We start from the raw sequence: 15767 nt of genomic DNA, 5'->3' as shown, positions 1-15767 counted from the left end.
AGGCAGAACTTTTAAAAAAATGCAGTACAATCACAGATAACTGGGAAACACTGGCCTGCAAGTGCCAGTGTATGCTTGTGAAACGACCACTTACAAACGCCATCTCCAACTCCTCAAAAGATTCCATCAATGGTGTCTCCGAAAAGTTTTACATATCACTTGGGAAGGCAGGAGAACTAATGCCAATGTACTGGAAGAAGCAAAGATCACCAGTGTTGAAGCAATGATTCTTCAACATCATCTTCGTTGGACTGGTCATGTTGGGTGGATGCCTGATGATCGTCTTCCAAAGCAACCGCTCTATTCCAAACTTAAAAATGGAAAGTGTAAAGCTGGTGGTCAGCAAAAGAAGTTTAAAGACTTTCTCAAGGCAAATCTTTTAAAAATGCAGTATAAACACCGACAATTGGGAAACACTGACCTGCGAGCGCTCCAATTGAAGAACAGCCTCTACCAAAGGTGTTGTGGGTTTGAAGACGCTTGAACTCAGGACGCAAGGGAGAAACGTGCTAAGAGGAAAGCACGCTTGGCAAATCCACACCATGATCAACTCCCGCCTGGAAACCTATGTCCTCACCTTGGAAGGACATGTGGATCTAGAGTTGGCCTCCACAGTCACTTATGGACTCAGTGTTGAAACCATGTTTATGGAAGACAATCTTACTCGGCTACGAGTGATCGCCAAAGAAGAAGATACGTTTTAACAGAGGAAGAGCCCTGGATGCTACCATTAAGGGGGTGGGAATTCAAATGAAAGCTGGGGATTTCCCCCCTTGGCACCTATTGATGGCAAGCAAATTTCTGCCCTTCATAGGCAAGGGTTGCACAAGGCGGAGAGGCCTTTTCTGATTTTGGCGACATGGTGGAATCTTCCAACTCATCCATTGGTTTTGTTAACTGAGAAAGAAGGAACTGAGCAGTTAGTCTTGGTATCTATTCGATTTTTATTTAGCAGGATTTATATATCACTTTGTCAAAATAATATCATTCCCCCAACGGTTCACGTAAAAGATGGAAGATAGTCACAAGCAAATACTTCTGAGATCAAAACACATTTTGAAAACATATTTTGGCCGTAATAAAATGTATCACAGTATAGGGGAAAATCCTATATTTTTAAAGACAAATGTGCACCATAAAAAATGCACAAGTCTCAGTAGGCTCAAAAAGCACTTTTTAGCTGGCGCTGAAAACAGTACAAAAGAGGTTAATATTAATAGGCTGGGAATTCCAGAAAACAGGGGATGCCAATATTGATTTCTTGCAAGTGCGTTACAAACAAAGTGGTTGAGTATTGAGTGCTTTTCAAATGGATCTGGAGGCAGAGGAATTGAGTGTGGGTTTGGTTGTTGTTGTTTTGTGTCTTGTTGTTTGGCAAAAACTTTCAAGGCCACTAAAAGTCACAGTCCAAGGATGTGAACATTAAACTCTCAACTCACAAAACGACAGCAGTGATTTCATGGAATGCTCTTTGTGAGATGGCTCTGTTTGCCGGCTGAAAACATTCCCTCTCTGCGCAGGCTTTGGGGGGAGAATAATAATAATAATAACAATAATAATAATAATAATAATTTATTTATACCCTGCCCATCTGGCTAGGCTTCCCCAGCCACTCTGGGCGGCTTCCAACAAAGATTAAATATACATTAAAATGTCACACAATAAAAACTTCCCTGAACAGGGCTGCCTTCAGATGTCTTCTAAACGTCAGGTAGTTGTTTATCTCTTTGACATCTGATGGGAGGGCGTTCCACAGGGCGGGCGCCACCACCGAGAAGGCCCTCTGCATGGTTCCCTGTAGCTTTCCTTCTCGCAGTGAGGGAACAGCCAGAAGGCCCTCGGCGCTGGACCTCAGTGTCCAGGCAGAACGATGGAGGTGGAGATGCTCCTTCAGGTGTACTGGACCAAGGCTGTTTAGGGCTTTCAAGGTCAACTCCTATATTATTAGAAAGGCAGTTCTGGACATCAGAAGAGCCATCCTGCTAGATCCAGCCAGTGGTCCATATTGTCCACTGTTCTTTCAGTGACCAACCAGCTGCCTCTAAAACGCCTGCAAGACAGATCTGAGAAAAACAAAAGCATTCTCTCCACTTGCAAGCCCCATCAGCTTGAATTCAGAGTGGCATCTTTGGCTCGGCGTTTCATCTGCTCCTCTTGTTCCATTAATTGGATGGCAGTCACCTTTTATGTTTTGAGGATTTGGCATGCAACCTCTCCTTGCAAAATACTGATGCAATCAACGGCACTTCTTGGCTGAGCAAACCTCACCTGGGAATTTCGACTGTGCTGTTTCAGGTAAATGTCTCGTCGTGAGGAGGAGCGATTTCCTCTGGATTTAAAAGAGGCTGTTGCGTGATCGCTCCTAAAAAACACAACTTTGGGTGAAACTGGGACGAATGTTTATTGCTCAGTTGCCAACATTCCTTTTGAGTACAAGGCGATCAAGAAGTCGCAGCACAATGATAGAGACAGGCTTGTGGTTTCAGGGTGGAGGTGGCCTTGCCGTCCCTGACAGAGAACCTTTATCAGCAAAGGGATGTCGAGAGTGTGACCTTGCATTTAGCACAGCCGCACCAGAAATTTGCAACACTGCTCCTAAGGAAGCCAGACTCCCACAGCCCTGATATTTCATTTTCAGCTAAAAATGTACCGTATTTTTATTGCCAAGTGTTTGATACGGTTCATCTCAGTTGGCAGAGCACGAGGCTCTTCATCTCAGGGCTGTGAGTTCGAGCCCCGTGTTGGAGTCTATGACTCTATGTAGTGTTGGTTGCTTGTTCTGTGTTTTAATAGTTTTATGGTGTTTGAGCGATTTCATTGTACATAGACTTAATATTTTTATGAGCGGCCTGTTTATAAATATTAATAATGGCAGCAATAAGAATTAGCAGCGTAGGAGAATAACATTGTCTTCACCAGGCAGAAGGCCTTCTTGGTAGTGGCACCCGCCCTGTGCCCTCCCATCAGATGTCAAGAAAATAAACAACTATCTGACTTTTAGAAGAAATTTGAAGGCAGCCCTGTTTAGGGAAGTTTTTAATGTTTAATGTTTTGTCGTGTTTTTAATATTCTGTTGGGAGCTGCACAGAGTGGCTGGGAAAACCCAGCCAGATGGGCAGAATATAATTAAAATTTATTATTATTATTATTATTATTATTATTATTATTATTATTATTATTACACTCAAGAGGTAGCATAGTAAGTTTCTCTTCTGAGTGTATTGTACACAACCCAGGTGCCACCAGTGAAAAGGCCCTGTCTCCTCACTTCCTGTAAAGGACTGTGGAATGGAAGGTGAGATTCAATTCTGATCTCATCTTTGCCTGATGGATCCCAGCAGGAGTCATTGTGGCCACTTTGCCTTGTCATTCATATTGTAATCCTCCTGAGGCAGGGACCTTCTTAACTCATGCCACCCAGTTATGTTAGTGGTATATGCTACAGTACTAATAATGTTTAAGAGCAATAGATGATATGCCTTGTGGGACACCTTTGGGAGAAGAAAGGGCTAAGGAGTAAGCCCTATATCTGAGAGCCAGTGTGGTGTAGTGGTTAAGAGCGGTAGTCTCGTAATCTGGTGAACTGGGTTCGATTCCCTGCTCCTCCACATGCAGCTGCTGGGTGACCTTGGGCCAGTCACACTTCTCTGAAGTCTCTCAGCCCCACTCACCTCACAGAGTGTTCGTTGTGGGGGAGGAAGGGAAAGGAGAATGTCAGCCGCTTTGAGACTCCTTAAAGGGAGTGAAAGGCGGGATATCAAATCCAAACTCTTCTTCTTCTTCTTCTATACAAATCAGGAACAGAATTCCTCCTTCCGGCAGCTCCTACAGCCAAGCCGGTGCCAAACGTATTGCTTTCCTTTCTTTGGGACCACATCAGTGAGGCCGAGAGGAGGGGTCTTCTTGTCTGGACAGACCAGGACCTCTGGACACACTGCCCAGGCTTGCACCCTAGGGGAGTCACTTCTGTGCTACAAAGACAGCAGGGGAAAAAAATCTGAATTACATTAAATAACACAGTCACTTTATAGCCACAGATGCGGGTGGCGCTGTGTGTTAAACCACAGAGCCCAGGACTTGCCGATCAGAAGGTCTGCGGTTTGAATCCCCGCGACGGGGTGAGCTCCTGTTGCTTGGTCCCAGCTCATGCTGACCCAACAGTTCGAAAGCACACCAGTGCAAGTAGATAAATAGGTACCGCTCCGGCGGGAAGCTAAACGGCATTTCCATACACTGCTCTGGTTTGCCAGAAGTGGCTTAGTCATGCTGGCCACATGACTGTACGCCGGCTCCCTCGGCCAATAAAGTGAGATGAGCGCCACAACCCCAGAGTCGGCCATGACTGGACCTAATGATCAGGGGTCCCTTTACCTTTACGTTTACTTTACAGCTCTTCCCTAGAGTTATTGGTTGATTTAGCAAAAGATGTGTTAATATATGTTAATATCCCTCCCCCCATAGATGGTGTTTCTTGCATAGCTCATCATCTTTGTAGCTCATCACGGGGGTGAATTGCACAATTGTGTACTTCTCCACATTAGCTGGCCTGGTCATGTGAGGTTGGTCAATCAGTAGACAGACCAGAAGACACCAAGTATTTGAGCAATTGAATTGCCAAACTTTTTTAGGTACTGCTGCTTTGGTTCCATGAACTCACCCCAAGGGCCCCCTGTCCTGCCCTGCTGATCAAAGGCGTTATTCAGAATAGCAGTTTGCAAGAGCCACCAGGGAACACGACACAGTAAAGTTCAAAACAGTTGCACGTTTGTTCAAAAACCCAAAAACTGGGTTTCAAAGTAGGCTGTCTCCGGTTCCAGGCCATGGATGGAGGTGGACGAAACCAGGAAAGGAGATTGACAGCTGTCCCAAAAGGGAACGCTGCTTCAGCCCCGGTAATTACAGGCCGCTGAGTTCAGGTCTCGCCAACCAGATGTTTGGACTACAAATCCCATCATCCCCAGCCAGCGCAGCTGATGGGAGTTGTCCTCCAAAATGTCGGGAGGTCACCAGGTTGGCAAAACCTGATGTCGTTGATGTATTGCTTAGGAAGAGGAAGAGTACAGGAAAGGATGAGACAATAGTATGAGACATCACCGCTAGCACACTTGCTGCTGCTTCCTGGCATGTGACCTTGGTGGGGGGACCGCAAGGGCCCCCAAAATATGTTTTGTATGAGAAACCTATAAAAAGCCCCAACTGAATGAGATATTGGTATTCTGTTAAAATCCTTGGTTCATAATAGTTTCCATTTGTTCATAAGACGCATAGCCTAGTTGCTGCTTGGTTGCTGCAAATACCAAAGATAAGGCATTTGGGGAGGGAACTTCTGAAGAGTAAAATTATGGGCGTCTGGCTGTGCCAGCTTACCAAGTACGACTCCCCTTATGTAGGCTTGTTATCTAGGTGAACATAAATCTCGGACTACAGTTCTCCTTTCTTTAGTATGTAGGCTTGTATCCATGTAGGCTTCAAAAGCTTAGAAGTGAGGGGCCCTAGAGGGGCTGGACACACGTCAAGTGCAGGCTGGACATCCAGAAAGTTGTACCCAATGTGTTTTTGCCAACTACCATCTGCTAATGTTTGCAGCATTTTGATTGGATCTTATGTGAATTCTTTGTCTGTAAACCCATCACTTGGGAAGACAGGAGAACTAACACCAGTGTACTTGAAGAAGCAAAGATCACCGGTGTTGAAGCAATGATTCTTCAACATCAACTTCGTTGGACTGGTCATGTTGTGCGGATGCCTGATTATCATCTTCCAAAGCAACTACTCTATTCCGAACTTAAAAATGGAAAGCATAATGCTGGTGGTCCACAAAAAAGGTTTAAAGACTCTCTCAAGGCACATCTAAAAAAATGTAGTATAAACACTGACAATTGGGAAACACTGGCCTGCGAGCACTCCAATTGAAGAACAGCCCTTACCAAAGGTGTCATCGACTTTGAAGATACTCGAACGTGCTGAGAGGAAGGCACGCTTGGCAAATCCACACCTTGATCAACTCCCACCCAGAAACCAATGTCCCCACTGTGGAAGGACGTGTGGATCCAGAATTGGCCTCCACAGTCACTTACGGACTCATTGTTAAAACCGTGTTTATGGAAGACAATCTTACTTGGCTACGAGGGATTGCCAAAGAAGAAACCCTATAAAAGGTCCGGAGTGTGTGTGTGTAACACATGCCCATTCAGCCTTTGTGGAAGTGACTGCGCTGAACCTATTTACTGCAGTAAATAAATTTTGAACTCTTTCTTCAACCCAACTCATAAGTAGTTAATGGTACTAGTGAGATAAGCAGTTTTGCCATGCAACAACCTGGTCAGCTTTTCCTTAGTCCCTGTTTTCGGCAGCTCGGTTTGCTTGGACAGCCAGGGTGCTGACAGGCATCCTGAAAGGGGCCTGCTCAATCTCGGCACCCGATTGGCACCATGGAGAAGTCTACTGATATACCGTATTTTTCGCCCTATAGGACGCACCGTCCCATAAGGCGCACCTAGTTTTTTGGGGGGGGAAATAAAGGAAAAAAATTATTTCCCCCCCAGGCGCGGGGTTGGGGAAGCCCGAGCTTCCCCCGACCCCAGCCCCCAAACAGGCAGCTCTCTGCAGGCCGTGGGAGCCCAGTGCTGGCTCCCGCTGCTTGCTGAGAGGTCCACGAAGCCTGGACGCGCTGAGCTCAGCGCGCGCAGGCTTCAGCATGCAGGCAACTCTCCGCCAGCAGCGGGAGCGCTCCCGCTGCTTACGGAGAGGTCCGCGAAGCCTGCATTCGCCCCATAGGACGCACACACATTTCCCCTTCATTTTTGGAGGGGAAAAAGTGCGTCCTATAGGGCGAAAAATATGGTAATAGGTAAAGCGCGGCTTCAGTTTTCCAAACAACTAGCTTTTTAAGCTGTTATCAACAATATCAGACCATGACTCCATGGTGGAGATAGTTACAACTTTCTTTTTATTTTGTAGATGGCAGGAAATATTTATTAACTTCTGAGGGATGCAAATAAGCCAACATTAAAAATGCAGCATTTCTTGTTAAAAATGGAACAGGATCACCACTTTGCTGCTTGTTGTTGTTGTTTAGTCGTTTAGTCGTGTCCGACTCTTCATGACCCCCTGGACCAGAGCACGCCAGGCACTCCTGTCATCCACTGCCTCCCGCACTTTGGTCAAACTCATGCTGGTAGCTTCGAGAACACTGTCCCACCATCTCGTCCTCTGTCGTCCCCTTCTCCTTGTGCCCTCCATCTTTCCCAACATCAGGGTCTTTTCCAGGGAGTCTTCTCTTCTCATGAGGTGGCCAAAGTATTGGAGCCTCAGCTTCAGGATCTGTCCTTCCAGTAAGCACTCAGGGCTGATTTCCTTCAGAATGGATCGGTTTGATCTTCTTGCAGTCCATGGGACTCTCAAGAGTCTCCTCCAGCACCATAATTCAAAAGCATCAATTCTTCGGCCATCAGCCTTCTTTATGGTCCAGCTCTCACTTCCATACATCACTACTGGGAAAACCATGGCTTTAGCTTTACGGACCTTTGTTGGCAAGGTGATTTCTCTGCTTTTTAAGATGCTGTCTAGGGTTTGTTTCTAATCTGCATTTATTTATTTGGAACACACTCTGTGTGCAAAAGACTTTCTGTACAACTGGAACCCTGATTTGTCAGGGCTCTCAAAATGTATCTCCAGTTGAATGTGCCAATGGTGGGATGGTACCAACAGTTATCATGCCCACTGAGCGTTCCATGTTCGCAGTGCTTCTCTTTGCAATAACAGTTTCATTAGGGGAAAGCTTGCGGGAATCCCCTTTTGCCGTTCTATCTCTTTACCGCAGTGCATTCCCATCCTCTCAGGCAGATCCACCCTTTGTATCTGATGGGTTTCGTTTCCCACAACAGACCCCGGGGCATGTGATGGCTGTAACTTATCCGGGAGGGCAAGCAGCCAGTCAATTTGCTGAGAGTGCAGAGTGAGGAACCTGCACCGGGTGGCGATGAGGGGAGTTTATTCTTAGACGTCTTGCTGGCCCAGATGGACAGCCTACGTTGGGGCTTATGCAACCACCTCAAGGAGGAACATCCAAGGCTGGGGTAGCTTAACCTGAGGCTAAGCATGGAGGAGAAATTCGACTCAAGGCACATTTGAAGGTGGACTTATCAGCTTTGCACTCTCCAAAACAGTTATCCTTCCAGCTTTGAAATTACCCGAATTTTGCAATGCAAAATTCCAACCAAGCAATGTTTGCAAAAGCACATCTGTTAGGAGGAAGTGTGTCTGTGAGAGAGACAATATCAGGGAAAATAACATATTGCAATATGTTGTAGAAGGAAAAATTGCTTCTGAAAATGTGCATGATAAACTGCATTTACAGTCGTACCTTGGATCTCAAGCAACTTGCAAGATGAACGTTTTGCATCCCGAATTCCGCAAACACGAAAGTGATTGTTCCGGTTTGTGAACATTCTTTGGAACCTGAACGTCCGACGGGGCTTCTGCAGCTTCTGATTGGCTGCAGGAGCTTCCTGCAGCCAATCGGAAGCCACACCTTGGTTTCCGAATGTTTTGGAAGACGAACAAACTTCCATTTGACTTCCGTTCCATTCGACTTCCATTCGACTTCCAAGGTACCACTGTAAAAGCATGCTTGTTAGGAGAAATTCACACTAAAATGCAGACTAATTTTCATGAGGGTTTTTAAATTATTATTGCATGGAGAGCTTTGAGAAACAGAGAGAACCAAAACTCACATCTCCACCCACCTCCTCCCTGCAGCCTCCCAGTCGTTGTTGGACTGTCACCAGCCCAGCCAGCCAATGTTCATGGATGATGGGAGTTCTAGTCCCGCAAAATCTGGAGGAGGGCAGATTAGCTGCTCCTGCACTAATGATTTGCTTTGCAGCAAGATAATTACAAGCTGAGATTAGGGATCTGGGAGTGTAGGACTACGGTGGCTTTCCCCACCCTGGCGCCTTCCAGGTGCCTTGGACTACAAATCCCATCAGCCCCAGCCAGTTTGGCCCATCTAGTCCAGCATCATATTCTCACGGTGACCCAACCAGATGCCTGTGGGAAACCCACAAGCAGGATTCGAACCCAAGAGCGTTCTCCCCTCCTGTGGCTTCCAGCAGCTGGTACTCATAAGCGTTGCTGCCTCCGACTCATAAGCATTGCTGTCTAATCCTATTTTAAAGCGATCTGATTTGTTGACCACCCCGTGTCCTGTGGCAGTGAGTTCCACAGTTCATGCTCTTTCTTTTATACGTCCCGGATCTTCCGACATTCAGCTCCACCGGCGTTCTCGTGCCAAGGAGGGAAGAGAAGCCTTCCTCTGCCCCCTCTTGCCATGCCAGGCGTCTGCCCACCTCTCTTGTGCATTGCCCTTCTCCGCCAGGCCCCGGACACGCTCCAAATGTCAGGAGCGGCTGCCTGTGGCCTTACGCCAGCCATGTTTTGGTGCCTCTGGAGCAGAGGGGCTGCTTGGGAGGCTGTGCCGTGCGACTCCTCCTATCTTTACAAAGTCAGTGCTATTAATATCAGGTAATGAACATAATCTCTAGGTTAAGCTATCCTCTTATGCGTGTTGGCTACTCTCTCGTTCCCCGGGCAGGGCTCTCTTTTCCCTCCTTCTCTCGCTGTTGACACCACACCGGGCTTTTTCGGGTCTCCTTGAACACTACCAGTTTGTAGGTTCTCCCAAGCCCCTGGGTGGTGTTTTCCACCCCTTTCCTCCGCTTGTGATCAGAGTGGCGAGACCCACGTTTCGTTTCACTGTAAAGGCCAGAATGCATGTAGTCAACTTCCTAGGGACTCTGAATTCTTTGAGGCTGCGATGAGACACACACACACTCCACAAGCCAGCTCTCCAAGAGTCAAAAACACCTGAAGCCTTTCTGCCACTTCCACAGTCACCCCAGACCCTTCTCTGGCTAGGGGGAGATGAACAGATCCCCTGTATATTCTGGGGTGAGGATTTCTGGCTGCTGGGCCCTCGGACCTGAAGGCAGGTGAGTGCTTTTGTCCGTTACCCCCCCCCCTTCCGGATGTAAATTAACTCTCGGATGCAGGATGGACAAGTTTTTAGAAGGCTTAGAAAACAGAGGAGGGGGTGGCGAAGAGAGGGGAGATCTGCTTTCTGGATTGCAAAACAAAACACTTGTTTTGGGAAATTTCAGGAGCAGCGCAATAGAGAACTGTCTGTTTCGCAGATATCAGGAGGGTGCAATGCAGGGGGGGTGCAACTGGGCTTTTTTGGGGGGGTGCTGTCTTTCATTCACCTGGGCTGGTTCTTTCTTTTGTGAACTGATTCACTGCCCCACCCTCTTAATGGTAACTAGGGAGCAAAACGTGTTTCCGCGGGAGAATGTACTCTTAATAAAACATGCATCCTTTGGTCAGTCGGAAGCAGGTGGAAAGGTTCTTAACTTGCCCCTTACTGGACCTATGAGCTATCTGGGGAGATGAAAGCTGGGTTTTGATGCATCATTTGAGCTGAAAGACTATTCTGCAATGTACTGATGATAACAGGTGCATAGTAAAGGGGTTTGGATGTTATTCTGGATTAAATCTCAGAAGGTGGGGAGAATGATTGTTCCCTCTAATTCTGATGTTCAAGCTGTGAGTGCCATTGCTTGTGTAGTCAGAATAGCCCCCCACACACGTAAGAGGGACGTATCTGCAAACTTGGGGGATCCCAAAGTTTGCAATAGGAAAAAAAGTTATTGTTGTTGTTTTTTTGGTGGGGGGAGGGCAATACAACCAAATGAGGAACTGGGCATGCTTACTTATTGCAGAATGCTGACAGATTGTGTTTGAGATGGAACGAAAAACTGAGCAGGAGGGGGAATGGAATGGAGTACCCTGGAGGAACAGAAACACTCCATACTGCAACATTTTGTTGCAGATCCTACTTGTCTATTTATGAATTTGTGTGTGTGTGTGTGTGTGTGTTTGCTTGTGTTTCTGTTGTTTCTTCCCATCCCTGTTTTCAAGATGGAAAAATAACAGTATTTTTAAAGATATCACTTCACTTCGCCCTAGTGAACGCTATACCTTCCAACCCTCTGATGAATAGTTATTTCTTTCACTGTGTATTTGGCTTGCGGGTGTATCTGATACAAGAGTTCATCCCCTTGCTTTCTCCTTTGACAGCGGAGACAACAATTTTCAGCAACCTTGCGGGTGTTTCCTGAATTTCACCGTGAATAGTATTTTGGAGAGCAGGTCGTTCGGTGTATACTCGGTTCTGATGTATATTTTGCTGTAGGAGGCTTAGTTTGTACAGAATCAAATATACCCTTTCAGAGTTAATGCCAAATACATTACTTATGAGAAATGAGCCACCGTGATTGCCAGAGGGCATGAAAATTTGTGTCCTGGGCTTTTTAGACTTGTCTGCCTGTGTACTATCTGAAACTAAAGGGGCGTATTGCTTGTCAGATGTGAATTCTCCGCCCCTCAGCTCTCCCACCCCACTACCAACGGGAAGTAGGGGCAGCAACAGGGACAAAGGAACCTCACACAAATTACCTGTAAATATTGGTGCTGCCGAGGTGCCCAAAGTCCCCTCTGTGTCCCTCTGGAGATTCCGATATTCAAATTCAGCAGAAGCAAACTCCTTGCGCATGAACAACAGCTACCACCGAGCATCATGGATTCCTGCCTTATTCCTCCCTCCCTCCTGTTGTTGTCCTCGCTTGCTCATGTCAGCGTCACTCTGGGAACAAAGCACATTTGTTAACTGCCGCCGCAGCGTTATTCTGTCTCTCTGAGGGAGCCGGCTGGTGGTTATTTTTCAGGTGAAATGCGCATGTGCTTCCCCGGCCCCCAGTGCCTGATTCCATATTCCAGCGGATCGATGTTGCTAGGAGCAAATGGCGAGCTGCAAGGCGCCTCTGCGTTGCGCTCAGAGATGCCCTGCAGCCGCCCTGGCAAATTGTGAGGGGCCCCCAGCATTGTGCTTAAAAACCACCTGTCAGATGGCAGTGGTGGTTGCTCGTGAGTAACCAGTCAGGGCTCCGACCTGTCTTTTACAGGTTTTTACTTTGGTGCAAACTAGAATCATAGAATCATAGAGTTGGAAGAGACCACAAGGGCCATCGAGTCCAACCCCCTGCCAAGCAGGAAACACCATCAGAGCACTCCTGACATATGGCTGTCAAGCCTCTGCTTAAAGACCTCCAAAGAAGGAGACTCCACCGCACTCCTTGGCAGCAAATTCCACTGTCGAACAGCTCTTACTGTCAGGAAGTTCTTCCTAATGTTTAGGTGGAATCTTCTTTCTTGTAGTTTGGACCCATTGCTCTGTGTCCGCTTCTCTGGAGCAGCAGAAAACAACCTTTCTCCCTCCTCCATGTGACATCCTTTTATATATTTGAACATGGCTATCATATCACCCCTTAACCTCCTCTTCTCCAGGCTAAACATGCCCAGCTCCCTTAGCCGTTCCTCATAAGAAGAAGAAGAAGAAGAAGAAGAGGAAGAGTTTGGATTTGATATCCCGCTTTTCACTCCCTTTAAGGAGTCTCAAAGCGGCTAACATTCTCCTTTCCCTTCCTCCCCCACAACAAACACTCTGTGAGGTGAGTGGGGCTGAGAGACTTCAAAGAAGTGTGACTGGCCCAAGGTCACCCAGCAGCTGCATGTGGAGGAGCGGAGACTTGAACCCAGTTCCCAAGATTACAAGACTACCGCTCTTAACCACTACACCACACTGGCATCGTTTCCAGGCCTTTGACCATTTTGGTTGCCCTCCTCTGGACACGTTCCAGTTTGTCAGTGTCCTTCTTGAACTGTGGTGCCCAGAACTGGACACAGTACTCCAGGTGAGGTCTGACCAGAGCAGAATACAGTGGCACTATTACTTTCCTTGATCTAGATGCTATTTACAGCGCAGAACCGCAAGTTCATGTCTGCCTCAATCGCTAGCAGAATCCGGGAGTGGTCGTTTCCGGGTCCTTCCCCAACATAATAGCTTAGTCACCCCCAGCCTTTTCCTTCCTTCTTTGCATTTTACACTTCTGCGCAGGGTGGGCGATGGAAGAGGCATGCTTCCCTCCTGGCCGACTTGACCAGGAGAGGTGCTGAGGCTCCCAGCAGCATCCTCTAGTCCCTTCCCCTCTCCCCCCCTGGAGATGGGGCTTTCTCCACCACAGGAAGAGGAACTGCTTCTCAAGATTTTTGGAGGTTCCCTGTAACCAAAACTGCCCCTCTGCCTCCCTTCCCTGTTCCGATGGCAGTCCCCTGACACCACCCTTTAAAAACAGGGGTGCCAGGAGGGGGGGGCCATTAGGCAGAGTGAGGCGGCCAGCTTAGGCTGCTGTCGATGGAGGACACCAAACAGTCGCAAACTGTGGGCTATTTATTATGATAAGAGTCCGCTGGATCAGGCCAATGGCCCGCCTAGCGCAGCATCCTGTTTTCACAGTAGCCAACCAGAAGCAGGATTTGAACACAAAACCACTTTCTCCTCCCGTGATTTCCATCAACTAGTATCCAGAACCGTGGCTCAGCTTCAGATTTAGGGTGGTGCGGTCTGAAGGCAGCCCTGTGTAGGGAAGTTTTTAACATTTGACCTTTGGTTATGTTTTTATATGTGTTGGAAGCTGCTCACGGTGGCTGGGTATGAACGCATTATTATTATTATTATTATTATTATTATTATTAGGCAAAATTGAGAATACCTCTAATTGAGAAGATCCGTTTGGGGGCACCACATTTTGGCCTTGCTCTGGGCACTGTATTACCGAAGATGATCAAAGTCTGTCTGTGGCGGCTGTAGCTCCCCATAGCTGTTATGGGTACAGTGGTACCTCGGATTACAGACGCTTCAGGTTACAGACTCTGCTAACCCAGAAATAGTACCTCGGGTAAAGAACTTTGCTTCAGGATGAGACCAGAAATCGTGCGGCGGCAGCAGGAGGCCCCATTAGCTAAAGTGGTGCTTCGGGTTAAGAACAGTTTTAGGTTGAGAACGGACTTCCAGAATGAATTAAGTCCTTAACCCGAGGTACCACTGTACATTAATTTATTATTACTGCTCTGTAGTCTACACAAACCAAGGGACCATAGGGACAACACTGCTTTCTGGCTCTTGGGCCCTAGTCACTTCCCAGTCCTCTCCAGTGGTTGCGAGAAGACAAAGCTGGAAGGTCCCTGGGGTAGCTCTCAGCGGAGGCCAGGCTACTGATTCGGTGTCTGCATAGACGCTCCGAAAAGGAGGCTTGTGTGAAAATCTGGGTCGAAGGAGGGGAGAGTGTGGGAAGGCAGTGATCTGGAGAAGAACATCATACGGACATTGGAGAATTAATGGCGGAGGTGCAGGAAGAGGACTATTCTCATGAAACAACAGAGTGGAGGAGCTCTTTCTCTGTGCGCACAGGCAGTATCAACACACTGTGAACAAGGGATGGCTAGCCTTTGAATTCCAACCCCCTGTCTTATTTATCCTGCTGGTTGGGGCTGATGGAAGTTGGGAGTCCTGCAATTTCTGACGGACAGCAACTTCCCTGCTCTTGCAGCCGCTGGAGCTGAGCTTGAAGTGACATGCGGCTGCGAAGGGAGTTCGCATGTTGCAGCAAATGAGTGCGCACTCGAAAAGGGATGCTCGCATGTTAACGTTCAGCAGGTGTACAGTCTTTGTCCTTGGTATGAGAATACCACCGTCATAACCTCACCCTTCTGCTCATCGGAGAAGCAGGATAATTTGTTCAGAAAGCGCTCTCAAACTGCAGAGCCACTTCCTTCGGCATCCAGCCAGAGGTTTGGGTTTTCAAGCCGGCAGCGAGACCACAAGCAGAGTGGGGAGGGGCTCCCTCTTTCTTTTCCCTAATTGCCCTCCACGTCTGAGTGTTGGGGTGGTTGAGGTGGCTGTCCAATGGCAGCCTGGTGAGGTGATCCCTTTTAATCTCTCCTGGCAGCGTTCCAGGTGTTTCTCTTGTTGCTCCCCTCCGGCGGGTTTGGAAAGGTTGTTGGTCCAGCGCTGAGCTCCCCTTCTGTATTCTGTGTAACACCCCTGGCTCTCAAGCTGTCGCTATAAGTGGGTCGGTGGGCTCTGTGTGTTTTGCATGTATCCATCTTCAAATATCTGAAGGGCCGTCACACAGAAGATGGAGCAAGCTTGTTTTCTCCTGCTCTGGAGGGTAGGACTCAAACCAATGGCTTCAAGTCACAAGAAAGGAGATTACAACAACAACAACAACAACAACAACAACAACAACAACAACAACAACAACAACTTGTTTATACCCCGCCCATATGGCTGGGCTTCCCCAGCCACTCTGGGCAGCTTCCAACAAAATATTAAAATACAGTAATGGATCAAACATTAAAAGCTTCCCTAAACAGGGCTGCCTTCAGATGTCGTCTAAAAGTCAGATAGTTGTTTATCTCCTTGACATCTGCTGGGAGGGCGTTCCACAAAGCAGGCACCACTACCGAGAAGGCCCTCTGCCTGGTTCCCTGTAACCTCACTTCTCGCAGTGAGGGAACCGCCAGAAGGCCCTCGGCGCTGGACCTCAGTGTCTGGTCAGAACGATGGGGGTGGAGACGCTCCTTCAGGTCTACTGGGCCAAGGCCATTTAGGGCTTTAAAGGTCAGCACCAACACTTTGAATTGTGCTCAGAAACGTCCTAAACATCAGGAAGAACTTTCTGACAGTAAGAGCTGTTTGACAGTCAAACGATCTCCCTCAGAAGGTTCTGTCCTTCATTGGACGTTTTTGAGCAGAGGTTGGGTGGACATCTGTCATGGATGCTTTAGCTGAGATTCTGGCATTGGAGGGG

General features: G+C 47.6%; 1 protein-coding gene across 4 annotated transcripts in view; it reads left to right on the top strand.

Annotated features, from left to right (window-relative positions):
- UCKL1 (uridine-cytidine kinase 1 like 1) overlaps positions 1-15767 on the top strand; it is a 72509-nt gene that overhangs the window by 10482 nt on the left and 46260 nt on the right. For 2 of the 4 annotated variants that reach the window (XM_083447457.1, XM_083447458.1), the window contains exon 1: positions 9549-9992. The exons of the other annotated variants lie outside the window; for them this stretch is intronic. In XM_083447457.1, the coding sequence (XP_083303583.1) occupies positions 9925-9992 (68 nt within the window). In that variant the 5' untranslated portion in view covers positions 9549-9924. Of the gene's footprint in view, positions 1-9548; positions 9993-15767 lie in introns of those variants that run through there. 4 annotated transcript variants of the gene reach the window in all.

This window comes from Podarcis tiliguerta (assembly GCF_965153285.1).
Source record: "Podarcis tiliguerta genome assembly, chromosome: 6".
In the NCBI taxonomy this organism is placed as follows: Eukaryota; Metazoa; Chordata; class Lepidosauria; order Squamata; family Lacertidae; genus Podarcis; species Podarcis tiliguerta.
The sequence above is the reverse complement of the archived record's forward strand: the minus strand, read 5'-3'. Positions and strand labels throughout refer to the sequence as shown.